General features: G+C 41.8%; 1 protein-coding gene across 1 annotated transcript in view; it reads right to left on the reverse strand.

Moving 5' to 3' along the window:
* Positions 1-10,609: 10,609 nt before the first annotated feature.
* The window catches only part of tnnt3b (troponin T type 3b (skeletal, fast)), a 69,881-nt gene continuing 53,224 nt past the window's right edge, over positions 10,610-27,266 (reverse strand). The window contains exons 12-13 of the mRNA XM_060911544.1: positions 11,770-11,810; positions 10,610-10,829 (exon numbers count right to left, since the gene is read on the reverse strand). Of these exons, the coding sequence (XP_060767527.1) occupies positions 10,793-10,829; positions 11,770-11,810 (78 nt within the window). The 3' untranslated portion in view covers positions 10,610-10,792. The remainder of the gene's footprint in view (positions 10,830-11,769; positions 11,811-27,266) is intronic.

Consider the following 27,266-nt stretch of genomic DNA (forward strand, 5'->3'; position numbering starts at 1 on the left):
CCTGTCGCTCTTCCTGCTGAGCCAGCACCAGGGCCTTGAACCGCTGTTCCTGTTCCTTCCGGAGGGCAACTAGTGCCTGGTGCTGGCTTTGCTGGGCCGTGACGTGGGCATGGACCAGCTCGGCGAAAGGGGAGGACTCCATGGGGCTGTTCTGCTTTGGCGCTCCAAGTCCCGGGTTTCAGCACCACTGTAACAGTTCGGATGGGTGGGTGGAGCACAGAAGGATGGCAGGCCAGAACTGAGTTCACAAAACTCTTTTATTTTCACTTTTCAGCATACTTTCACTCTCTCAGCCATGCACGCACACACTCCAGTCGTCTGGTTGGGGAGAGAGAGCTCCCTCTGCTCTCGCTCTCTCTGCTCTCGCTCTCTCTCCTTAAATAGGGTGCAGTCACTGGGGAAGACACACAAACACATTAATCAACCTCAGGTGCAGTGATTCTGCCACTTACCTTCCTTGACTCTGCCCTCCGGTCACAGCCCGACGCTTGGCCACGCCCCCGCTGCCACATGCCCTAACAGTAGAAATTGACATTCAGACAGATAGCTAGTTTTATAACCATTCCCTGACATTTAAAGGTCAACACACTTCTGGTTTGTGTGTGCTCTTATCTTTCCCATGTTGATGGATGACTAAGGGAATTTGGCCTCTGCATCATCTCATATTTGTACCCCACTTAATCAAGAAGTTATGGATTGCAGCTTGAAAGTTCTTACTCACTCCAGTCAACTAAAAAATGCACAATTTAAATGGGAAACATATTTCAGTGACATTGTGTTCACTATAATTTCCAGGGGTGTCAGTAATAGTAACACATGTTTTTGTTGAAAATAATTATTTCTTGAGGGATTTGTTTTTCTCTGAAGAAATTTATTTCAATTAAAGGTTGGATTTCTCATTTTTTTCAGTGAGATCAAGCAACTTCAACAAAAGGTGGATTTGTTTAACACTTTTTATTAATCTTTATAAGGGGTGCCAATAATTGTGGATGGCACAGTACAGTGCTCAGTGTAAATGAGTACACCCCCTTTGAAAAGTAACATTTTAAACAATATCTCAATGAAACCGGCGGCACGGTGGTGTAGTGGTTAGCGCTGTCGCCTCACAGCAAGAAGGTCCTGGGTTCGAGCACCGGGGCTGGCGAGGGCCTTTCTGTGTGGAGTTTGCATGTTCTCCCCGTGTCCGTGTGGGTTTCCTCCGGGTGCTCCGGTTTCCCCCACAGTCCAAAGACATGCAGGTTAGGTTAACTGGTGACTCTAAATTGACCGTAGGTGTGAATGGTTGTCTGTGTCAGCCCTGTGATGACCTGGCGACTTGTCCAGGGTGTACCCCGCCTTTCGCCCATAGTCAGCTGGGATAGGCTCCAGCTTGCCTGCGACCCTGTAGAAGGATAAAGCGGCTAGAGATAATGAGATGAGATGAGATCTCAATGAACACAAACAATTTTCAAAATGTTGACAAGACAAAGTGTAATATAACATCTGTTTAACTTATAACGTGAAAGTAAGGTTAATAATATAACTTAGATTAAACATTTTTCAGTTTTACTCAAATTAGGGTGGTGCAAAAATGAGTACACCCCACAACAAAAACTACTACATCTAGTACAACCCCGATTCCAAAAAAGTTGGGACAAAGTACAAATTGTAAATAAAAATGGAATGCAATGATGTGGAAGTTTCAAAATTCCATATTTTATTCAGAATAAAACATAGATGACATATCAAATGTTTAAACTGAGAAAATGTATCATTTAAAGAGAAAAATTAGGTGATTTTAAATTTCATGACAACAACACATCTCAAAGTTGGGACAAGGCCATGTTTACCACTGTGAGACATCCCCTTTTCTCTTTACAACAGTCTGTAAACGTCTGGGGACTGAGGAGACAAGTTACTCAAGTTTAGGGATAGGAATGTTCACCCATTCTTGTCTAATGAGAGGCTGCACGAGAGCGGGCTGAGAGCGAGAGCGGGCCCGGGCCGTGGCTGAAGCCTCAGACTTTCCTGCCGCACTACTGCCGCTGCCCCGCTTGTTCTTCCTGCTGTTCGCTCCTCGCTTCGCATCGCTCAGAAGCTGAAAGGGGCTAAGAAGCTACCAGTGGGCGTGTTATGATAACGGGACGCCATGCCACCAAAAAAGAATACAGCACAGGTTGAGGAGGTCGACGATATTAAAAGATCGCTCGACACGTTGACGGAGGAGGTTTCTGCTGTTAGACAACAGCAGAAGACCATCATGAGCCTGGTGGAGGAAGTTAAAGCCTTGAGGCTACAAAACACTGAGAAGGACAAGCGGATTAACTTGCTGGAGAACCGGGTGGCCGATCTGGAGCAATATACCAGAATGAATAACATCATAATCATTGGCTTGGAAACGAAACCTCGTTCATATGCACGGGCAGTGACGATGCGGAACGGAGAGGAGCCAAGCGAGGAGGACGCGGCATCGGTGGAGCAACAGGTGGCGGCGTTTCTCCACTCAAAGGGAATTGAATTAGACAGGGAGAACATCGAGGCCTGTCACCCGCTCCCAAGGGGAAACATGAAGACAAAACCGGCAATAATAGTTTGGTTTGCAAATAGGAAACACAAAAACGAACTGCTGAAACAGGGAAGACGGCTGAAGGGATCAGACGTGTACCTCAATGAGCACCTGACAAAGAAAAATGCGGACATTGCCAGAATGGCCCATCTACTCAGAAAACAGAAGAAAATACAATCTACATGGACTTCAAACTGCAAAATATACATTAAGTTAAATGGAACACCAGAACAAGCCAAAGTTCTAGTCATCAGGGAACTGGAGGAGCTGAGCAAATATTAATGAAACGTACAATAACAAGGTAAACTTAAACTACAGCCATGACAATTCCTGATAATAAACACACATTAGGACTAGAAAACTTTGTATATACAGAACATAAAATACAGGACATAGAACATGATATTGATCCGGATAACAATTTACTCAGTGATATAGGAAACAGCTGCAGTTATTACACAGATGAGCACTACAACGCAACTTTCCAATCAAAGCATAACATATCAATCATCCACTTCAATAGCAGAAGCCTATATGCCAACTTCCACAATATTAAAGAATATCTGAAACAGTTTAAGAACCGGGCGGCACGGTGGTGTAGTGGTTAGCGCTGTCGCCTCACAGCAAGAAGGTCCTGGGTTCGAGCCCCGGGGCCGGCGAGGGCCTTTCTGTGTGGAGTTTGCATGTTCTCCCCGTGTCCGCGTGGGTTTCCTCCGGGTGCTCCGGTTTCCCCCACAGTCCAAAGACATGCAGGTTAGGTTAACTGGTGACTCTAAATTGACCGTAGGTATGAATGTGAGTGTGAATGGTTGTCTGTGTCTATGTGTCAGCCCTGTGATGACCTGGCGACTTGTCCAGGGTGTACCCCGCCTTTCGCCCATAGTCAGCTGGGATAGGCTCCAGCTCGCCTGCGACCCTGTAGAAGGATAAAGCGGCTAGAGATAATGAGATGAGATGAGTTTAAGAACCCATTCAACATCATAGCAATTTCAGAGACATGGATTTCAGAGACATGTCAGAGACTGACAGAGGTGTGGACTTTGAGATGGAGGGTTATGATCTAAATCATATAAGCAGAGTGAAAAAGAGAGGAGGAGGTGTGGCAATATATGTGGACAAAGGATTGAAGTATAAAGTGGTGGAGAGTATGACAGCAGCTGTTGATAATCTGGTGGAATGTATCACAGTGGAAATTTGTATGGAAAAAGCAAAAAATATAATTGTGAGCTGTTTGTACAGAACTCCAGCATCAAGTATCGATATATTTGAAAACTGGATGGAAAACATGTTTCCTAACTCAATGCAGAAGACTGTGTTTATCTGTGGGGATTATAATATTGATCTGTTAAATCCAAAAAAGCATACAATGACAGAAGATTTCATAAATACAATGTACAGTATGGGTTTATACCCAAAAATCACCAAACTTCTCATTGTATCACATTAATAGATAACATATTTACAAACAGTATGGAAAATAATACAGAAAGTGGGCTTTTATATAATGACATCAGTGACCATTTGCCTGTATTTATTGTCTATCACTGTAATTACTGGAAACCTAAGGATATGAATCAGCTGAAATACAAACGGGTAAGAACCGAAGAAAACATAAGGACACTTAAGAGTGAATTACTTAAACAGAACTGGAAAGTAGTATATGAGGAAGAAGATATTGACAAAGCATACAGTGGATTTCTAAATATCTTTAAAACACTATATGATAAAACCTGTCCTATAAGGAAATACAATGATGGACAAAAACAAGCAAATGGTCCATGGATCACCAAAGGATTAAAAAATGCCTGTAAAAAAAAGAACATGCTGTATAGACAAACTTTAGAGGCAGAAATTAAATATAAAAAATACAAGAATAAATTAACCAGCATTATGAGGACATGTAAGAAGGAATATTATAATAAATGATTAGATAGTAATAAAAATAACATGAAGGAATGTACTGAATAGTATTATTAGGAATGGAGCTAAAAACAAAAGCACAAGCTACCCTGATCATTATATTCAGAATGACAGATCAATAAATAATATGGAAGAAGTGGTAAATGGTTTTAATAGATTCTTTGTAAATGTGGGACCAGATCTGGCAGAAAAGATTCAGGATACAGACACACCTGGAAGGGCGGAGGCTGCTCGATGGGAGAGAAATCCTAAATCTATATTCATTGGTGCAGTTGGCATAAAAGAGGTCATAGACATTGTAAGGAGAAGTGAAAGTAAAACCTCCACTGACTGGAATGATATTGATATGAGTTTAATAAAAAAAGTTATTGAAGAAATTGCAGAACCATTTACTCACATATGTAATATGTCTTTTCAATCTGGTAAATTTCCAAACAACATGAAAATAGCTAAAGTTATACCTTTATATAAATGTGGGGATAGACACCATTACACAAATTACAGGCCAGTTTCTTTACTCTCTCAGTTCTCCAAGATCCTCGAAAAACTGTTTACAGCAAAACTAGACAACTTCATTGAAAAATACAAACTTTTAGCTGACAGTCAATATGGATTCCGGAAAGACAGATCAACAACCCTGGCATGAATGGAACTTATCGAGAAAATCACAAATGGTATAGACAATAAAAAACATGTTATGGGAATTTTCATAGATCTAAAGAAAGCATTTGACACAATAAATCACGACATTCTATTCAACAAATTAGAGAGGTATGGTATCAGAGGGGTTGGTTTGGACTGGGTGAGGAGCTACTTAAGCAACAGGCAGCAATTTGTAAAAATTGGAGATCACACATCTGATTATTTGCCCATAACATGTGGAGTACTGCAAGGGTCTGTCTTAGGTCCTAAACTGTTTATATTGTACATTAATTAATTATGTAATGTATCATGTATAATGAAATGCATTTTATTTGCCGATGATACAAACATCTTTTGCGCCGGGGACAATCGTACATGTCAACCTTTGGTCAATCAAACCCGTATAACCAACCTCCAAAATCCGTATTTCCCTTATAAAATCCATATAAGATGCAAATTAAAATAATTTACCTAAAATTTGAATGATAATTAACAATGATATATCCAAGTTACTTTTTATTCAATATTAATAACAATAAACCTTCAGAATGAAAGCTCCAATGTTCGACAAAAACACAAAGTGTCACTCTAATGTTCTGAATTGTACTCCATGACATCTTTTTTTAGCAGTCTGCACCAATACTCACTAGGCTGCATGTCACAGCAAGTGTCTGTGTTGATCTTGCCGGAGTGCCCATTCAGAATCTTTTCAGTCGCTATTGAAAGTCGCTCAGGTGGAAATACGCGTTTCAGACAAAATGTTACTTCCCGGTTAGCGGGATTCTCGCAATGCGGTGTGCGCATGATCAAAAGTGGAACGAAGTCTCGCTACCACAAGATAACGCGCAATTTCATAAGACTCTTTACTGGCTGTTTGTGCTTTCTGTGGTGTACAGTACGTTTGTAAATGAATGTTATGCGCTCTTTTATCATCATGGGAATTGATTATAGCTCAAAATAAATATTGAAGTTTTTTAAAGAATCCATATAACTTTATTTGTATGCCCGTATACTACGTTTATTGAATCAAATCCGTATAAAATACGGACATTCCGTATAGGTTGACATGTATGGACAATGCACAGCAGCTTATGGAAACAATCACAACCGAAATGAATAAATTAAAAAGATGGTTTAATGCAAACAAATTGTCATTGAATTTGAGTAAAACAAAGATTGTTATTTGGAAAATATAAGTCGAACCCTCAAGTTGAATTGAAAATTGACAATATAACCATAGAAAGAGTTTATGAAATAAAATTTCTGGGTGTGATTGTTGATCATAAAATCTGCTGGAAACCACATATTAATCATGTTAAAGCAAAAAATAGCAAAGATTACTGCAATTTTGGGGAAATCAAGAAACATTCTGGACTATAAATCACTACATACTCTGTATAATGCACTCATACTTCCATATCTGAGCTACTGTGTGGAGATATGGGGTAATACCTACAAATCTAACCTGCAGCCGTTATGCACATTACAAAAAATAGCAATAAGAATCATCAATAATATGGGATATCTTGAGCATACAAACACATTATTCGTAAAAGCACACACTCTGAAATTCACTGATCTGGTTAAACACAAGACTGCACAAATTATGTATAAAGCAAGACAACCTTCTTCTGGGTGAGGTACAAAATATGTTTATGGAAAGGCAGGGTGGGTATAACCTGAGAGGGGAAATGAATTTTAAGAGAGTAAATGTTAGAACAACTATGAAAAGTATGTGCATAACAGTCTGTGGGGTGCAATTGTGGAATGGTCTGGATAATGAACTCAAAAATAGCACCAACATAAAACTGTTTAAAAAAATATATAAAAACATGTTACTAAAAACATGTGAGAATGAGGATAGGTAGACTATATAGGTGATGATGAAATTGAGAGTAAGTCTGTGACTGGTCTTCTTGTATTTTGTGTATAGTTATAGGTAGGTGTATATGTATGTACTGTATAGATATATTGTATGTGTGTATATATGCACAAGATAAGTATCTGTTGATTTGGTCGATATTATACCATGTCGGTATGTCTTGGTATGTTGGTATGTTTTCTTTTTGTTTGTTGCTTTTGTTTTCTTTTGTATATATAGTTTATTATGGCGGAAAGTGACGTTTGATTAGCGGTGGTATAGAGGGTTAGGATTGGATAAGTTATTACTTCTTCCTAATCCTTTCTGAACATTATTATGTTACTGCCTTGTGGCTACGCTATTCTGTTTGTTTATGACGATGTTTTGATTATTGCATTTTTTATTTACATTTTTTTATTTTTATATCTTTCTTCTTTATTATTCAGAATAAAGTAATCCAATCAAACCAATCAATCAATAATGTAGGATTCTAGTTGCTCAACTGTCTTAGGTCTTTTTTGTCGTATCTTCCGTTTTATGATGCGCCAAATGTTTTCTATGGGTGAAAGATCTGGACTGCAGGCTGGCCAGTTCAGTACCCGGACCCTTCTTCTATGCAGCCATGATGCTGTAATTGATGCAGTATGCATTGTCATGCTGGAAAATGCAAGGTCTTCCCTGAAAGAGACGTTGTCTGAATGGGAGCATATGTTGCTCTAGAACCTGGATATACCTTTCAGCATTGATGGTGATGTGTAAGCTGCCCATGCCACACGCACTAATGCAACCCCATACCATCAGAGATGCAGGCTTCTGAACTGAGCGCTGATAACAACTTGGGTCGTCCTTCTCCTCTTTAGTCCGAATGACACGGCGTCCCTGATTTCCAGAAAGAACTTCAAATTTTGATTTGTCTAACCACAGAACAGTTTTCCACTTTGCCACAGTCCATTTTAAATGAGCCTTGGCCCAGAGAAGACGTCTGCACTTCTGGATCATGTTTAGATACGGCTTCTTCTTTGAACTATAGAGTTTTAGCTGGCAACGGCGGATGGCACGGTGAATTGTGTTCACAGATAATTTTCTCTGGAAATATTCCTGAGCCCATTTTGTGATTTCCAATACAGAAGCATGCCTGTATGTGATGCAATGCCGTCTAAGGGCCCGAAGATCACGGGCACCCAATATGGTTTTCTGGCCTTGACCCTTATGCACAGAGATTCTTCCAGATTCTCTGAATCTTTTGATGATATTATGCACTGTAGATGATGATATGTTCAAACTCTTTGCAATTTTACACTGTCGAAATCCTTTCTGATATTGCTCCACTATTTGTCGGCGCAGAATTAGGGGGATTGGTGATCCTCTTCCCATCTTTACTTCTGAGAGCCGCTGCCACTCCAAGATGCTCTTTTTATACCCGGTCATGTTAATGACCTATTGCCAACTGACCTAATGAGTTGCAATTTGGTCCTCCAGCTGTTCCTTTTTTGTACCTTTAACTTTTCCAGCCTCTTATTGCGCCTGTCCCAACTTTTTTGAGATGTATTGCTGTCATGAAATTTCAAATGAGCCAAAATTTGGCATGAAATTTCAAAATGTCTCACTTTCAACATTTGATATGTTGTCTATGTTCTATTGTGAATACAATATCAGTTTTTGAGATTTGTTAATTATTGCATTCCGTTTTTATTTACAATTTGTACTTTGTCCTAACTTTTTTGGAATCGCGGTTGTACTTTGTATGGCCTCCATGATTTTTAATGACAGCACCAAGTCTTTTAGGCATGGAATGAACAAGTTGGCGACATTTTGCAACATCAATCTTTTTCCATTCTTCAACAATGACCTCTTTTAGTGACTGGATGCTGGATGGAGAGTGATGCTCAACTTGTCTCTTCAGAGTTCCCCATAGGTGTTCGATTGGGTTCAGATCAGGAGACGTACTTGGCCACTGAATCACTTTCACCCTGTTCTTCTTCAGAAATCCAACAGTGGCCTTAGATGTGTGTTTAGTCATGTTGGAAAAGTGCACGACGACAAGGGCACAGAGTGATGGTAGCATCTTCTCTTTCAGTATAGAGCAATACATCTGTGAATTCATGATGCCATCAATGAAATGCAGCTCCCCGACACCAGCAGCACTCATGCAGCCCCACATAAGGACACTGCCACCACCATGTTTCACTGTAGGCACCATGCATTTTTCTTTGTATTCCTCACCTTTGCGACGCCATACAGTTTTGAAGCCATCAGTTCCAAAAACATTTATCTTGGTCTCATCACTCCAGAGTATAGAGTCCCAGTAGTCTTCATCTTTGTCAGCATGGGCCCTGGCAAACTCTAGGTGGGCTTTTTTTTGTCCCTGGACTTTAGGAGAGGCTTCTTTCGTGGACAGCATCCATGCATGCCATTACCCTGTAGTGTACGCCATATTGTGTCATGGGAAATAGTCACCCCAGTTTGGCTTTCTGTTTCTTTAGATAACTGTAGTGAACTTGCATGCCAATTTTCTTCAACCCTTCTCATCAGAAGACGCTCATGTCGAGGTGTTAACTTCCGTGGATGACCTGGACGTTTCTGTGAGATGGTTGCAGTTCCATCTTTCTTAAATTTTTGTACCACTTTTGCCACAGTATTCTGACTGATAAGTAAAGCTTTGCTGATCTTCTTGTAGCCTTCACCTTTGTGGTGTAAAGAAATTATTTTCTTTGGGGAATTCTGAAGAGACAAGTTGAGCATCACTCTCCATCCAGCATCCAGTCACTAAAAGAGATCATCGTTGAAGAATGGAAAAAGATTGATGTTGCAAAATGTCGCCAACTTGTTCATTCCATGCCTAGAAGACTTGGTGTTATCTTTAAAAATCATGGAGGCCATACAAAGTACTAGATGTAGTAGTTTTTGGTGTGGGGTGTACTCATTTTTGCACCACCCTAAAACTGAAAAAAAAATGTGTAACGTAAGTTATATTATTAACCTTACTTTCATGTCATAAGTTAAACAGATGTTATATTAAACTTTGTCTTGTCAACATTTTGGAAATTCTTTGTGTTCATTGAGATATTATTTAAAATGTTACTTTTCAAAGGGGGTGCACTCATTTACGCTGAGCACTGTATGCCATCATGTTTCAGCAGAATTTTTAAAAAATCCATATATTATTTTTAATGGCAATGTATATAAACTATTCACCTCAGTGAACTATTTCAGTTCAGTTATATTTTTCATCCAAATTGGTTGTCTTTTCTGTCATGTTGCTGGGCATCTTTCTATCTACAGTATCTACTGTAACTATCTAAGGACATTGTAGCACCAGTTTTGAGCTGTCGTAAGAGAATATATATCTTTTTAAAACTTTATATTAAGATTTTCATCAAGTTGGGGACAGTATAATGCCATTGTCATTTTTTATCTGATGTGTGATCAATCAGAAGGCAGGCCTTCCAATAGAACAGTTAAACATAAAGTTTCATGTGTGATAGAAATGCTTAGCAACCAGAGTTAATCTACAATGAACTCTGACCCTCATACACTGGAAACTGGAAGATAATTCATCAGCTTAATTCGTTAAGATGTTTACTCAGGGCAGTGCAAGAATGTGATTTATTTGAAAAATGACAACATGACACAAAAACATGGAAAGTTGGAGATCTAAAATTTTTATTTATAAATCTACCCGGTACAGTGGTTAGAAGCCAAAGGACCCAGATTAACATGGTTTCAAAGTCAAAATTCAGCTGTCTGAAGATAACAAGAACAGTTAGAGGAAGATGAGTAATCAGGCCATTGCTTCAAGTGGTACAGTCTTTTCCATCAACAGTTTACTTTCTACGACGAGCAGCAGCACCCTTCTTGGAGCTGTGACAATAAATGAATATAGAGAGAAAGTGGTTATGCTCTCAGTGGACAATCTTAATTAATTCTCTTGTATAACTACCATTGATAAAGCAAAGGTGAAAAATTGAACAGAATTTTTTTCCTTTTGTCCTAACTTTAAATCTTCAAGTTAAAGTTAAAGATTAGAAAAAGACCAGGTGTTGGATTCCAATTCTTAACTGTCCAGTTTTGGTGAGCTTGAGCACACTTTAGCCTCAGATTCTTCTTTTTGGTCAACTCCTATCAGCCAGAAAGAAGAATTGGAGGCTCTATAGCCAAAATGCAGAATTGGAAAAGCATCCCAAAATGTTTGAACCCAATGTGGTGTGCTGGGTTCAATAGCTCATCGCCTCATGTTTTGATGTGTTTGCATTTTGGAATGCTTTTTTGGTCACCCCAGTTCTAAGGAATGGTTATTTAAGTTACTATAGCCTTCCTTTCAGCTCAGACCTGTTATCTGACCTGTCCTCTGACCACTCTCATTAACAAGGTGTTTCCTGCCACAGAACTGCTGCTCACTGGATGTTTTTTTTTTTTTTACACCATTCTGGGTCAACTCTATAGCCCAGATCAACAGTTTCTAAAATATTCTAACCAGCCCATCTGACATCAACAACCATGCTCAAAGTCACTGAGAACATGTTTTAACCATACTGGTATTTGACAAATATTAATCTCTTAAACTGCATGATTTTATGCACTGCATTCCTGCCACATTATTGACTGTTTGGATAAGTATAAGTAGGGCTAAAGGTGTTCCTATTAAAATTGCCAATGAAATATAAACTGCATTTTTATTTTGATCAGTTAATTGAGCAAAGTTGGTGAGAATATTCTGTTACAGGCAGTCAGTCACTTTAATTGCCAATACATCAAGTAACAATGAGGGAAGTGCTTGTGTTGGTGAGCTAGAACTACTTACTGCTTCTGCAGCTCGTCAATACGGTTGCGAAGTGATATGACCTGAAAACATTATATAAGCATATTTAAAGCAGCTAGAATATTGCCACTGCTTCTGAGACACACACAAATACTTTCACCTAAGATTTGACAGGGCATAGTGAGTCAGATTCTGTTACCATTGCCTTTAATTAGCATTAATTTAATTAGAGCCATTAATATGGCTCTGCCAAGTTTCATTGTCACAGTCATCTTCATTGTGTGAAGATGTACATCAGTGTAAAATGGTTGCTTTACATAGCAACCACTATACACTGATGTACTTACAGTGGATATAAAAAGTGTACACATGCTGTTAAAATGCAGCAGAGTTTGATGTTTATTTTGCCCTTTATTAAATGAAAGAGTAAATAAATAACTATCATTATAAAAAAATATCTAACACTACAAGGTGAGTAAATTTAATATTCTGTCCTATGTATTAAATATCATTTATAAAATATTTACTCAAGAGTTTATAACATTAAATAAATGATTAGGAAGATAATATTAAAGGAATATAAAATTAGAGAATTACTCAAAGTAATACCATCACCAAAAATCCCAAAACCATTATGACAATGATAAATTAACAACTTCCAATTATATAGTTACCGGCGAGTGGCCTAGTGGTTAGCGTGTCCGCCTCTCGGTCGGGAGCTCATGAGTTCTACTCATGGCCGGGTCATACCAAAGACCATCATAAAAATGGTGCCTTCTGGCAAGGCACCATTGCAATACAGATGCGAGTGGGGAGTCAAACTCTCGCGGTTACCAGAGGACTAGCCCCCCACTGTAACCCTAGCTATGTAATAGAGGCTGAGGGCTACGAAACCGAGCTCGGCACTGCCAAATGCGCCATGAATGGTGTGGAAATGACTTTGACTTTTTGAATTATATAGTTATAGATTTATACATTTATGTGCTTTTTTAACATTTCCCATCACCAACACAGACTAGCTAGGCTACTACTGTAACAGTAATAAACATACCAAACACAGCATACAAAGTTCCTATTGAAAAAATATTTGGCTATATGGTACATTTATGATAATGTACAGTAACATACCTCACCCTGTATGCGATCATGTTAACTATGGCACACTTTTTATACTTTTTGCACTTTATCCTACCAGATTCACATCATTAACACTTAGGAAAGCTACGATCACATGCTATTTCCATTATAGAATAACATGCATACTAACATGCTGCCAATTTCACAGCATTTTACAGTCTTGGAAAAATAAAGTCCTTTAATTCAAAGGGGTTGGTTTTTTGTTTTGTTTTTTGGTCAGGGCCTAAATAATTTTCAAACAAATGACCTCAGGTGACCTCAAAATAGATTTAAATATGTAGTCATCTCATCTCATTATCTCTAGCCGCTTTATCCTGTTCTACAGGGTCGCAGGCAAGCTGGAGCCTATCCCAGCTGACTACGGGCGAAAGGCGGGGTACACCCTGGACAAGTTGCCAGGTCATCACAGGGCTGATACTTACAGACAAACAACCATTCACACTCACAGTCAATTTAGAGCCAGCAGTTAACCTAACCTGCATGTATTTGGACTGTGGGGGAAACCGGAGCACCCGGAGGAAACCCACGCGGACACGGGGAGAACATGCAAACTCCGCACAGAAAGGCCCTCGCCGGCCACGGGGCGCGAACCCAGGACCTTCTTGCTGTGAGGCGACAGCACTAACCACTGCACCACCATGCCGTCATATGTAGTCATGTTTTCCAAAAAGTAAATCAACATTCAGGAGCCAGGTGGGGAAAAAATAAGTGCAAGTTCAGTAACATGTAGAACCATCTTTAGCAATAATTATTTGAAGTCAACATGTTCTCTCATATTGTTTTGAAGAAATTCTGGCCCACTCTTCTTTACAACATTCATCGATGTTTCAGTGAATCTATTTATGCATAGCTCTTTTAAGATCACAATGGGGTTGAGGCCTGGAATTTGACATGGCCATTACAACATCTTGATTTTTTTTCCCTTCTTTAGCCATTCAGAAGTTGACTTGCTGGTGTGCTTAGGATCACTGTCCTGTTCTCTGACCCAATTTTGGTCTAGCTAAAGCTACTGGAGCCTCACATTTATCTCAAGCATATTCTGACATTGTGGTATTTCAATGACTGCAAGTTACCCAGGTCCTGTGCCTGCAAAACAAGCACAAACCATCATCTGTCCATCACCATGCTTGGCAGAAAATATGTGGTGTTTTGGGTGATATGCTGTGTTCAGTTTTCACCAAACATGGTGGGCATGATGACCAAACACTTTGGTCTCATCAGTTCAAAGGATATTGTTCCAGAACTTTTATGGTTTGGTCAGATGCAATTTTCAAACCTAAAGTTGTGCCTCCATATTCTTTTTGGGGAGAACAGACTTTCTTACATACCCTTCGATGAAAGGCATAGTTCAGGGTTTTTTTCCCCTCCTTTCTGATAGTGCTGTCATGAACATAAATATTTAATATGTTTACAGATGCCTGTAGTTTACATGATGTACATCTGCAGTCAAACATTTACATTCACTCATCATGGACATGAAAGTCATGGCAGTATTGGGCTTTTAATGATTTCTTTGAACTGTTCTTTTTCTGGGGAAGAATGATTGTACAACATACATATTGTGACCAAGATGCGGGCATGTTCACATCATGAGGCTCAGCATCTTACCAGTTTTTGTGATACAGTATTTATTTACCTGCTCATCTCTTACATTTTCACTTGATTCACTCATGTGAGCGTCATATATGACAGAAAACACTACTTGAGATTAATCATCATTGTACAGATATCATTTTGGATCAACTTTTTTATAGCAGCCACCTCAGGTAAAAGCAAAGGTGTTTTGTTTGCATTTATGTAAACAAAGTTTGTGGCCAGAGTGACCGGAGCTGAGAAGGACACCGAAACTAAATGAGTCATTCATACCAATTGGAAGTATCCAGCATCAGCATTGAGACCATAAACAAAAATGGGATAAGCACGGACGTTTGCATGCTAAGCCCACACTGGCCAGCATTACCTAGCAGCTTCCTCACAAATGTGCGGTCCCTGGCAAACAAGTTGGATGAACTAAAGACCTGGACGCTAACACAATGAAGGACTGTAGTCTGATGTTCTTCATGGAAACATGGCATAGCAATGACATTCCAAACAGCATGATGGATTTGGAGGGGTGCACCATTTTTAAGGCTGACAGAGTAGCAGCCACCTCAGGTAAAAGCAAAGGTGGTGGTGTATCCATTTATGTAAACAAAATATGGTGCATGAACTCTGCCATTGCTGATACACATTGCTCTGCTGATTTGGAGTACTTGATTGTTAAATGCAGACCCTTCTACCTACAATATGAGTTTACTTGTATTTTTGCTGCTGCACTTTATGGCCCTCTGGATACTAATGTAAAAGTGGCCATGAAAGAACTTTCTGCTGCTATTAGCAAGTTGCAAACCATGCACCCAGATGGTGCCTTTATTGTTGCTGGGGATTTTAATCACTGCACTTTGTGATCTGTACTTCCAAAGTTTCACTAGAATGTCTCCTGCACCACAAGGGGACCAAAAAAAAAAAACCTTTGGATCGTATTTATCATTTATACCAATGTGGCTGATGCTTACAAAGTCACACCCTTCCCCCACCTCGAACAATCTGATCATTTCCCTTTGTTCCTGCTCCTCAAGTACACCCCAGTTATCAAACGTGTGAAACCCACAATGAGGCCAATGAAGGTCTGGTTTGAGGGTGCTGATTCCATTCTCCAGATTCAATTCCAGTACATACGTAGACTGGAATGTGTTTGCTGCCCAAGTCACCACAGACTCTTTGATTAATATGGTTAACACCAACTTTGTCCTGGACCACATTAATAAGTTTGTGGCCAGAGTGACAATATACAAGGAAATAAAAACCTTTCCTAATCAGAATCCCTGGATGAACAGAGAAGTTCACCTCAAGGCAAGAGATGCAGCCTTCAGGGTGGGAAACCAGGAACCTTACTGCTCAGCCAGGGCCAACATGAGAAAGGGAATCTCCCAGGCTAAATATAACTACAAACAGAGTGTTGAGGAGCACTTAAATTCCTCTGATCCCCAGTGAATGTGGCAAGGGTTATAGACTATTGCCAACATCAAACCACCCAGCTCCTCAACTGGGTGTATGACCAAACAGCTCGGTCTCCCTTCCTAATTAGCTCAATTACTTCTATGCTCACTTTGATCAGGGAAATAAAGAGGTCATCATCAAGGCAGAACCACCATCCAATAAGGAGCCTCTAACTTCCTCCACCTCAGAGGTTTTCTCTACTCTGAGCAGGGTGAATGTACAGAAGGCAGCTGGTCCTGATGGAGTACCTGGATGTGTACTTAGAACTTGTGCAGAGCAGTTGGCTGAGATCTTTATGGACATTTTCAACCTGTCCCTAGCCCAGGCAGTTGTCCCTAGCAGCTTCAAGACTGCCTCCATTTTGCCAGTGCCAAAGCACTCCACTGCCACAGCCCTCAATGACTTCCATCCTGTTGCACTCACCCTCATCATTACGAAAGTGCTTCAAGACACTTGAAATCCTGTTTACCTACCACTCAATAAGTGGTTTACCTACCACTGTTTACCTACCACCACAACAGGCCAACAAAGGACACCATCTCCATGGCACTCCACTCTGCTCTGACCCACCTGGACAACCACAACCCATCTGTCAGAATGCTGTTCACTGATCTCAGTGCAGCACTGTGATCCCCTCCAAGCTGATCTCCAAGCTTAGCCACCTTGATATTACCTTTGCAACTGGACTCTGGACTTTCTGACTAACAGACCCCAGTCTGTTAAGTTAGACAATCTCTCCTCCACTACTATAACCCTGAACACTGGGGTGCCACAAGGCTGCATGCTGAGCCCTCCTGTGTTCTCTTTGCTCACCCATGACTACATTCCTGTCCATGGCTGTAACACCATCATCAAGTTCACAGATGACACCACCATGGAGGGTCGGCTCAGAGGTGACGATGCCTATAGGGATGAGGTCCAGCATCTGGTCATGTGATGTAACAATAACAATCCGGTGCTTAACACACAAAAGACCAAAGAGATCATCGTGGACTTTAGGCAAGTAAGGAGCCATGCAAACACTCCCATCTTCATCAACAGAGCTGTTGCAGCGCATGTGTCTAGCTTCAAGTTCCTTTGTATCCACATCTCTGATGATCTCTCCTGGTCCCCAAACTCATCTGTTTTAATAAAAAAAAGGCACAACAGCATCTTTACTTTCTACAGAGCCTTAAGAAAGCTCACCTCTGTCCCATGATACTGGTAGACTTCTACCACTGTATCATTGAGAACATATTCACAACTTGCATCTCAGTATGGTATGGCAGCTGCTCTGTATCGGACCGTAACACATTCCAACAAGTGGAGAAAACTGCCCAACTTATGCCGCTTTTCCACTACAAACGCGGCTGAGCCGTGCCGTGCCGAGTCGAGCTGAGTCGGGCTGAGCGGGGCTGTTGGAGTTGCATTTCGACTACAACCGCGCTGAACCGTGCTGGCTGGAAGTGGGTGGACACATTGGGTGGAGTTAGCGAAAGTGGGTGGACGTCATGTGATGTCGTTAAACAGCGCAAACAGGGACATCAGTGACAGTGGCGGAACAAGTCAGAGCCGGGCCGGGGGCGGGGCAAATGACCGGGCCCTTTATTAAAGCTTATCATAACATCATTTTAGGCTACAAAATGTCCGCAACTGCGGTGTTTACCAATTTCAACACTACCGGGTGCAACTATGTTATTTAGTACATCAAGTCCTTTAAACGAACATGTAACTCAGAAACAAAAAACATTAGGATACTGTACATGGCTCATAATAAAACATCAATAGCCTATACTGCGCACATTATTTGAAGGGCATACGAATGAGCGCTCAGAGGTTGCAACGGTGACAGGAAGAGTCAGAAATAAAAGGAGGGCGGTGCAAACCTCACTGAATGCACTGTGTTTACCAATTTCAACACTACGGGGTGCAACTATGTTATTTTGTACATTAAGTCCTTCAAACGAACATGTAACTCAGAAACAAAAAAAACATTCGGCGACATACTGTACATGGCTCATAATAAAACATCAATAGCCTACTGCGCGCATTATTTGAAGGGCATACGACGAGCCTTGCGCTCCGCGAACTCGTCCACGATGCTCTGTATGTCACTGATTCAGTGATCTTTTAAGCGGTAGTCTCACGACCCGAATAGTAAACAATAAACATGGAGGACATGGAGTCGTTAGTGTTGCTGGTCTTGGTGCTGTGGCTTGTTGTCACCGACAACGCGGACAGATACTGGCAAGAGCGTATAGATGAGGCGAGGCGCATAAGGCTTCAGAAATTCTCGTAATTCATAATTATTCTCCTTCCGGGTTTGCAGTGTTTACAGATCCCAGCGCGCTCGCGGGGCGTGTGTGGGCATGTGAGGACACTCCTCCTCACCAATCAGTGCACAGGGGAGTGTCTGCTCACGCCCCCAACCTCAGTCGGCACGGTTTGGCTCGCTTCAGCCCCACTCCAAAACGGTGCGAGTTTTAGGGGCTAAGCAGGGCTGAAACGAGCTGAGCCGTGCTGGTTTTTGGTAGTCGAAACGCGAGCCGTGTCGGGCTGAAGTGAGCTGAAGCGAGCTGAAGTGAGCTGAAAAAGGGTAGTGGAAAAGGGCCATTAGTTACCTTCCACTGAGAACATTTATCACAAGTGATGCTTGGGCAGGGTGAATAACATCATCAAGGATGCCATCCATCCTAATCATGCACTTTTCTCCCTCCTCCTATCTGGTAGACAGTATCAAAGCCTCTGCTCCCACACCAGCAGGTTCAGGAGGAGCTTCTTCCCGGAGGCAGTAACCATGCTGAATTCCATACCACCACTCTACTAGCATCACTGCACTCATCCTGCACTGTTCAGTACTTTAAGATGCCATTTTCATGATTAACTTCTTGTACAAAATGGACCACTTAAATTGTTGCACAAACTATGCCACTTATGCAATATTACTGTACATATAAACAACTGTACATGTTCACACTGCTGCTGCACACACTGCCACTTTACTGTACATATAAACATCTGTACATATGGGTTAACTACTGTTAACTGTGCATACAGTACATTCTCTGTAATCCACTACCCATCCATAAATATGCATTTAGTAGTAGGCATCCTTCAGTCTCAGGAGACTATGGGTCTGCACTCTGGTTGTCAATCAGGATCGGGAACAGTGTCGAGTGTGACTAATGAGTCCAATGCAGGAATGGCAGTCCTTCTGGCAGAGTTGGCAGATGAAGACTGAGGATGGTCTGCCAGTCTGGTTGGAGGCTTTCCGTTTCTGTCTCCTGGCTTCAGACTGCTGGGCAAGTGTCTCTTCAAAGCTGGAGAGTCCTTTGTGTATTGCTTGTCTCCAGGTTGTTCGCACTGAAGCCAAGGTTTCCCAGATGTTTGTGTCAATGTTCAAGGCCTTCAAGTCTCTTTTGCAAATGTCTTTGTATTGCAGCTGGGGTCTGCCTATGGGTCGTTTTCCCTGTGCCAGTTCGCTGTACAGGAGGTCTTTTGGGATCCGGCCATCGTCCATACGCACAATGTGTCCGAGCCAGCACATGCTTCTTTGTTTCAGCAGGCTGTACATGCTAGGAATTCCGGCTCTCTCCAGGACGGTGGTGTTGGGAACTTTGTCCTGCCACTTGATGTCTAGGATGCGTCGAAGACCGCGCATGTAGTAGGCATTGAGCTTGTGTTCTTATCGGGCTCATATGATCCAAGACTCACTGCCATGCAGGAGGGTGCTCACAACACAAGCACTGCAAACATGAACTTTGGTGTGCTTTGTCAGCTTGCTGTTTGTCCACACTCTCATCATCAGTCTGGCCATGGTGGTGGAGGCTTTGCCAATCCACTTATTGAGTTCAGTGTCGAGAGAGAGAGGGAGTCAGAGATGGTAGATCTTAGGTACACGAAGTCATGGACAATGTCCAGTTCATGGTTTGAGATGCAGATGTGCGGGGATAATTCTGCATCTTGCACCGTGACCTGTGTCTTCTTCAGGCTGATTGTAAAGCCGAAGTCTTGGCAGGCCTGGCTGACCTGGGTCATGAGTTGCTGAAGGTTGTTGGCTAAGTGGGTGGTGATGGCAGCATAGTCAACAAAGAGGAAGCCTCAAAGGCATTTCAGCTGGACTTTGGACTTGGCTCTTAGTCTGGAGAGGTTAAAGAGCTTCCCGTCTGATCTGGTGTGAAGATAGATACCTTCTATGTTGTTTCCAAAGGCGTGCTTCAGCATGACTGCAAAGAATATCCCAAACAATGTCGGCGTGAGGATGCAGCCCTGTTTTATCCTGCTCTGTATACTGAAGGAGTTGGATGTTGAGCCGTCAAAGACAACGGTGCCCTTCAGGTTGTTGTGGAAGGACTTGATACTGAGAACTCTGGGTGGGCATCCTATCTTGGGGAGGATTTTGAAGAGGCCATCCCTGCTGACCAGGTCAAAGGCCTTTGTCAAGTCAATGAGTGGCTACCTCTGCTCTCTGCATTTCTCTTGCAGCTGTCGTAGGGAGAAGACCATATTGATGGTGAACCTGTTTGCGCGGAAGCCACACTGAGATTCAGGGTAGACCCTCTCTGCCAGGGCTTGGAGTCTCTTCAGTGTGACTTGGGCAAACAGCTTTCCCACGATGCTGAGGAGAGAGATGCCACGGTAGTTATTGCAGTCACTTCTGTAGCCTTTGTTTTTATACAGGGTGATGATGTTAGCGTCTCTCATATCTTGGGGTACTTCACCTTCTCCCCAGCAGAGGCACAGGATCTCATGCAGTTCAGTAATGAGGGTCTCTTTACAGCACTTGAGGACTTTGGCAGGGATGCTGTCTGTTCCAGGTGCTTTGCCGGGGGTGAGAGAGTCCAGGGCTTTGTTCAGCTCTTTGACTGTTGGTTTGCTGTCCAGCTTATCCTGGATGGGCAGGCACTTGATTTGCTGTCTTCATTTAAGGTACGTGAATCTTTTCATCATGGCACACCTTCAGCCTGTTCAGTGTGCTGAGTGCAGGATGTTTAGTCATTCTTCCTCCGTCACTAGCGATAGCTCTATTAGCTTTACTTGTGATAAGGGCAGATTAGTTAGCTCTCTGACGGAGAAGATTTCAGTGCTAGAAGCGCGTGTCCAGGCTTTAGAGCAGGTTAGTGAGCGTGAGAACAGTGTAGTTTCTGTTAGGGAAAGTCTGGACGCCCTAGGTGGAGTTAGCAATCCCCCAACTCCGGCATTAGAGCCCTTACAGTGGGGCGAATGGGTGATGGCTCGGCGGCATAAGCATAGAGCCAAAGCTACCGCTGAGGCTCGCCCACGGGAGCACCACTCCTCTCCGCATCACGTGTCGAACAGGTTTGCTCTCCTTAGTGATGCACCCACTGAGAAACCTGAAAGAGCTCTGGTTATAGGGGACTCTATCATACGGCACGTGAAATTAGCTCAGCCTTTAGGGGCACCAGCAGCTTTAGTCAGGTGTATACCGGGAGCCAGAGCGCCGGACATAGCAGGTAATCTTAGGGTCCTAGGCAAGCACAGGTTCTCAAAGATAGTTATCCATGCAGGAGCTAATGATATACGCCTTCGTCAGTCTGAGGTTACTAAGAGTAACTTTGTAGAGGTGTTTAAATTAGCGAAGGCGATGTCCGATGCTGTAGTATGCTCTGGCCCCATCCCAATGCGGCGTGGCGATGTAGCTTACAGCAGGTTATGGTCGCTGAACTGCTGGCTGTCCAGGTGGTGCTCTGAAAACAGTGTGGGCTTTATAGATAATTGGGCTAATTTTGAGGGCACTGCTGGCCTGTTAGGGCGGGACGGTATCCATCCCACTCGGGAAGGTGCTGCTCTCATTTCCTGCAGCATAGGTCATAGTCTCAGAACAGGCCTAGTTAATTTCTGACAATCCAGAGCCAAGGCCAGGGAGCAGACGAACAGGCTAAACCGACTGTCTGCTAGCTGCACAGAGTCATCACTCAGGGCCCACTACATCGAGACTGTGTCTGTTCCCCGAGCTCAACAAAAAGGTAGAAATTTTCAGAGAGTTTGTTCCAGTAACCTAATCAATATAAAATTAGATCAGACTGACTGTACAGCTGCTGCCAGCACCTTTGATCTAAAGGTGGGGCTATTAAATATTAGATCTCTTACATCTAAAGCGCTAATGGTTAATGAACTCATTACTGATCAGCAGTTTAATGTACTGTGTTTAACAGAAACATGGATTAAGCCAAATGAATATATAGCATTAAATGAAGCGAGTCCTCCTGGATACAGTTATATACACCAGCCTCGTCTAACTGGCAGAGGAGGAGGCGTCGCGGTTATTTATAACGATTATCTAGGTGTAACACACAAACCTGGTTATAAATTTAATACATTTGAAGTTCTTCATACTCATATAATGTATGTAGCCTCGAAAAATAAGTCTACCCAGTTAATTCCATTGCTTATTATTTACAGGCCCCCGGGGCCATATTCTGAGTTTCTTTCTGAATTTGCAGTTTTTATCTCAGATTTGGTTATTTCCTTAGACAAAGCTTTAGTTGTCGGAGATTTTAATATTCACTTCGATAACCCAGAAGACCCTTTAAAAACAGCGTTTGTGTCCATCTTAGATTCAGTAGGGATTAAGCAGAATGTCATAGGATGTCAGAATGTCATAATGGTGGTCACACCCTTGATCTAATACTAACATTCAGATTAAACGTAGACAATATAGTCATACTTCCACAGTCTGAAGTTATCTCAGATCATTGTCTCATCTCATTCAAAATATGTCTGAGTAATAATATATGCACCTCACCACGCTACTGTATTAAACGTACTTTCACGTCAACTACTGCACAGAGCTTTATAAATGATCTCCCAGAGCTGTCAACTTTGATTGGGTCACTGTCAGCCCCTGCAGAACTTGATCAGGCAACTGAATGCTTAGAGTCAACATTCCGCCATACTTTAGATAATGTAGCTCCTCTAAAAAGGAAAATGGTCAGAGACAAAAAATTAGCACCCTGGTATAATGATGACACTCGCACATTAAAACAGACCACTCGAAAATTGGAACGTAAATGGCGTCAAACAAAATTGGTAGTGTTCAAATTAGCTTGGAAGGAGAGCTTCCTGAAGTATAGAAAAGCTCTTAGTGCTGCGAGATCAACATATTTCTCATCCCTAATAGAAGATAACAAAAATAATCCTAGATTCCTATTTAATACTGTAGCAAAATTAACCAGGAATAAGTCCACTATCAACACATGCACACCTGCAGTATGTAGTAGCAACGACTTCATGAATTTTTTTTATGACAAAATTGAGAATATCCGACAAAAAATTCAAACTACTAATTTAAGGTTAGACAATGAAAGTGACCTTGTAGTTAACAATATAACTGTATCAGATCATCAGTTAGAATGTTTTACTCCCCTAAAAGAAACTGAATTACTTTCATTAATCTCTACATCAAAAGCCTCAACTTGCGTACTAGATCCCTTACCGACACATCTATTCAAACAGATAATGCCTGGAGTAATTGAACCGCTTCTAAAAATAATAAATTCTTCTCTTATGATTGGCTATGTACCCAAATCCTTTAAACTAGCAATTATCAAACCCCTGATTAAAAAACCTGACCTTGATCCCTGTCAGCTGTCCAATTATCGGCCAATATCAAACCTCCCCTTTATCTCCAAGATCCTTGAAAAAGTTGTGGCACAGCAGTTATGCTCATATTTACATAGGAATAACATCCATGAGGTGTATCAGTCAGGATTTAGACCTCATCATAGCACAGAGACAGCACTGGTTAAAGTAGTAAACGACCTACTGTTGGCGTCTGATCAGGGCTGTGTCTCGCTACTTGTGTTGCTTGACCTTAGTGCAGCATTTGATACCATTGATCATTCCATTCTTCTGGATAGACTAGAAAATGTTGTGGGAGTTAAGGGAATGGCCCTCTCCTGGCTCAGGTCTTATCTAACTGATCGTTATCAGTATGTTGATATAAATGGTGATATTTCAAGACGTACCGAGGTAAAGTTTGGTGTTCCACAAGGTTCTGTCTTGGGTCCACTGCTTTTTTCTCTATATATGTTACCTCTGGGCGATATTATTCGTAAACATTGTATTAGTTTCCACTGTTATGCTGATGACACACAGTTGTATGTCTCTGCAAAACCTGATGAGAGACACCAGCTTAATAAAATTGAGGAATGTGTTAAGGACATTAGACACTGGATGCTTATAAATTTCCTTCTGCTTAACTCTGACAAGACTGAAGTACTTGTGCTAGGACCACATACAGCTAGAAGTATCAAATCAAATCAAGTTTATTTGTACAGCGCTTTTAACAATAAACATTGTCGCAAAGCAGCTTTACAGAATTTGAACGACTTAAAACATGAGCTAATTTTATCCCTAATCTATCCCCAATGAGCAAGCCTGTGGCGACGGTGGCAAGGAAAAACTCCCTCAGACGACATGAGGAAGAAACCTCGAGAGGAACCAGACTCAAAAGGGAACCCATCCTCATTTGGGCAACAACAGACAGCCTGACTATAATATTAACAGTTTTAACAGATATAACCCTCAACTGTCCTCATGGGGCCGTCCTTCACAGGAGTGGGGCGATAAAACTCCGACCAGACACAGGGCACCAGGATGGATCAAGCAGGTCCGAGGGGCAGAAGAGGCCAGCATCTCAATCCCAGGATCAACATGTAACTCAGAGGGACAGATGGGGGGGGGGAGAAAGAAAACACGTTGTTAGGTATGCCCTAAAAATGACAAGTATTAAATCTGTGTGGTAGGCTCGCAGAGACGAGAGTCTTTACATCAGGCATAACACACAATGGCATGTTAATATGGTAAAAAATATATCATGACCTGCTCTGGCTGGATGCTTGATTGGGTGATGGGAGCACACTCCTCAGCAATGATGAGATGCAGATGGGACCCTTAGGCCTGGCCAAGACAATTCAGTTACATTTCACCGGGTCTGGGACATGCGACAGAATGTCTGACGGCCGATTCCCTGCAGGCTACAATAGCCAGTCGAGGTCCCCACCGTCTCCACCAAAAGATTTCCTGTTGACTCCATGTAACTCAGAGGGACAGATTTGGGGTGGGGGGGGTAAGAAAACACAGGTGGTTAGGTATGCCCAATGTCACCTGAATAAGTAGGAACAGTATACATATTGCAGCGAGTACAAGCAGGGACTCCGGCAACTAACTATGACAGCATAACTAAAAGGAGAGAGCCAGAAGGTAACACAGGCATGAGGGAGCCCCGGGACATAAAGCAGCCAGCCACTACACCGTCAACAAACTCGAGTGAGCAAGCGAGTGGGGACTGACAGCATCCATACATCCCAGTTTACCAAAACACTCTATGTCTGAGGACCCTCCAGATCTACTCCTTTACCTCATAAACACCATTAACAAAAGGCTTGACTAAACAGATATGTTTTCAGCCTAGACTTAAATGCTGAGACTGTGTCTGATTCCCGAACATTACTTGGAAGGCTGTTCCATAACAGTGGGGCTATGTAAGAAAAGGCTCTGCTCCCTGATGTAGCCTTCACTATACGAGGTACCAGCAGATAGCCTGCACCTTTTGATCTAAGTAGGCGTGGCGGGTCATAGAGGAGCAGAAGTTCACTCAGGTACTGTGGTGCGAGACCATTTAGTGCTTTAAAGGTCAATAGTAGTATTTTATAATTAATACGAAATTTGATTGGGAGCCAATGCAGTGTGGATAAGACAGGCGTGATGTAGTCATATTTTCTAGTTCTAGTAAGGACTCTTGCTGCGGCATTTTGAACTAACTGGAGCTTGTTTATGCACTTATTGGAACATCCAGACAGTAAGGCATTACAATAATCCAACCTGGAGGTAACGAAAGCATGGACTAGTTTTTCTGCATCATGCAATGACATTAAATTTCTTATCTTTGCAATATTTCTGAGATGAAAGAAAGCTATCCGGGTGATGTTATCAATGTGAGTTTCGAATGAAAGACTGGGGTCAATAATCACTCCGAGGTCTTTTACTGCTGCACGTGAAGAAACAGAAAGGCCATCCAGAGTTACTGTGTAATCAGAAAACTTACTTCTAGCTGTATGTGGTCCTAGCACAAGTACTTCAGTCTTGTCAGAGTTAAGCAGAAGGAAATTTATAAGCATCCAGTGTCTAATGTCCTTAACACATTCCTCAATTTTATTAAGCTGGTGTCTCTCATCAGGTTTTGCAGAGACATACAACTGTGTGTCATCAGCATAACAGTGGAAACTAATACAATGTTTACGAATAATATCGCCCAGAGGTAACATATATAGAGAAAAAAGCAGTGGACCCAAGACAGAACCTTGTGGAACACCAAACTTTACCTCGGTACGTCTTGAAATATCACCATTTATATCAACATACTGATAACGATCAGTTAGATAAGACCTGAGCCAGGAGAGGGCCATTCCCTTAACTCCCACAACATTTTCTAGTCTATCCAGAAGAATGGAATGATCAATGGTATCAAATGCTGCACTAAGGTCAAGCAACACAAGTAGCGAGACACAGCCCTGATCAGACGCCAACAGTAGGTCGTTTACTACTTTAACCAGTGCTGTCTCTGTGCTATGATGAGGTCTAAATCCTGACTGATACACCTCATGGATGTTATTCCTATGTAAATATGAGCATAACTGCTGTGCCACAACTTTTTCAAGGATCTTGGAGATAAAGGGGAGGTTTGATATTGGCCGATAATTGGACAGCTGACAGGGATCAAGGTCAGGTTTTTTAATCAGGGGTTTGATAACTGCTAGTTTAAAGGATTTGGGTACATAGCCAATCATAAGAGAAGAATTTATTATTTTTAGAAGTGGTTCAATTACTCCAGGCATTATCTGTTTGAATAGATGTGTCGGTAAGGGATCTAGTACGCAAGTTGAGGCTTTTGATGTAGAGATTAATGAAAGTAATTCAGTTTCTTTTAGGGGAGTAAAACATTCTAACTGATGATCTGATACAGTTATATTGTTAACTACAAGGTCACTTTCATTCATCAGAAGTAAGTTTTCTGATTACACAGTAACTCTGGATGGCCTTTCTGTTTCTTCACGTGCAGCAGTAAAACACCTCGGAGTGATTATTGACCCCAGTCTTTCATTCGAAACTCTCATTGATAACATCACCCGGATAGCTTTCTTTCATCTCAGAAATATTGCAAAGATAAGAAATTTAATGTCATTGCATGATGCAGAAAAACTAGTCCATGCTTTCGTTACCTCCAGGTTGGATTATTGTAATGCCTTACTGTCTGGATGTTCCAATAAGTGCATAAACAAGCTCAAGTTAGTTCAAAATGCTGCAGCAAGAGTCCTTACTAGAACTAGAAAATATGACCACATCACGCCTGTCTTATCCAC

The sequence above is a fragment of the Neoarius graeffei genome, chromosome 27 (assembly GCF_027579695.1).
Source record: "Neoarius graeffei isolate fNeoGra1 chromosome 27, fNeoGra1.pri, whole genome shotgun sequence".
NCBI classification, from domain to species: Eukaryota; Metazoa; Chordata; class Actinopteri; order Siluriformes; family Ariidae; genus Neoarius; species Neoarius graeffei.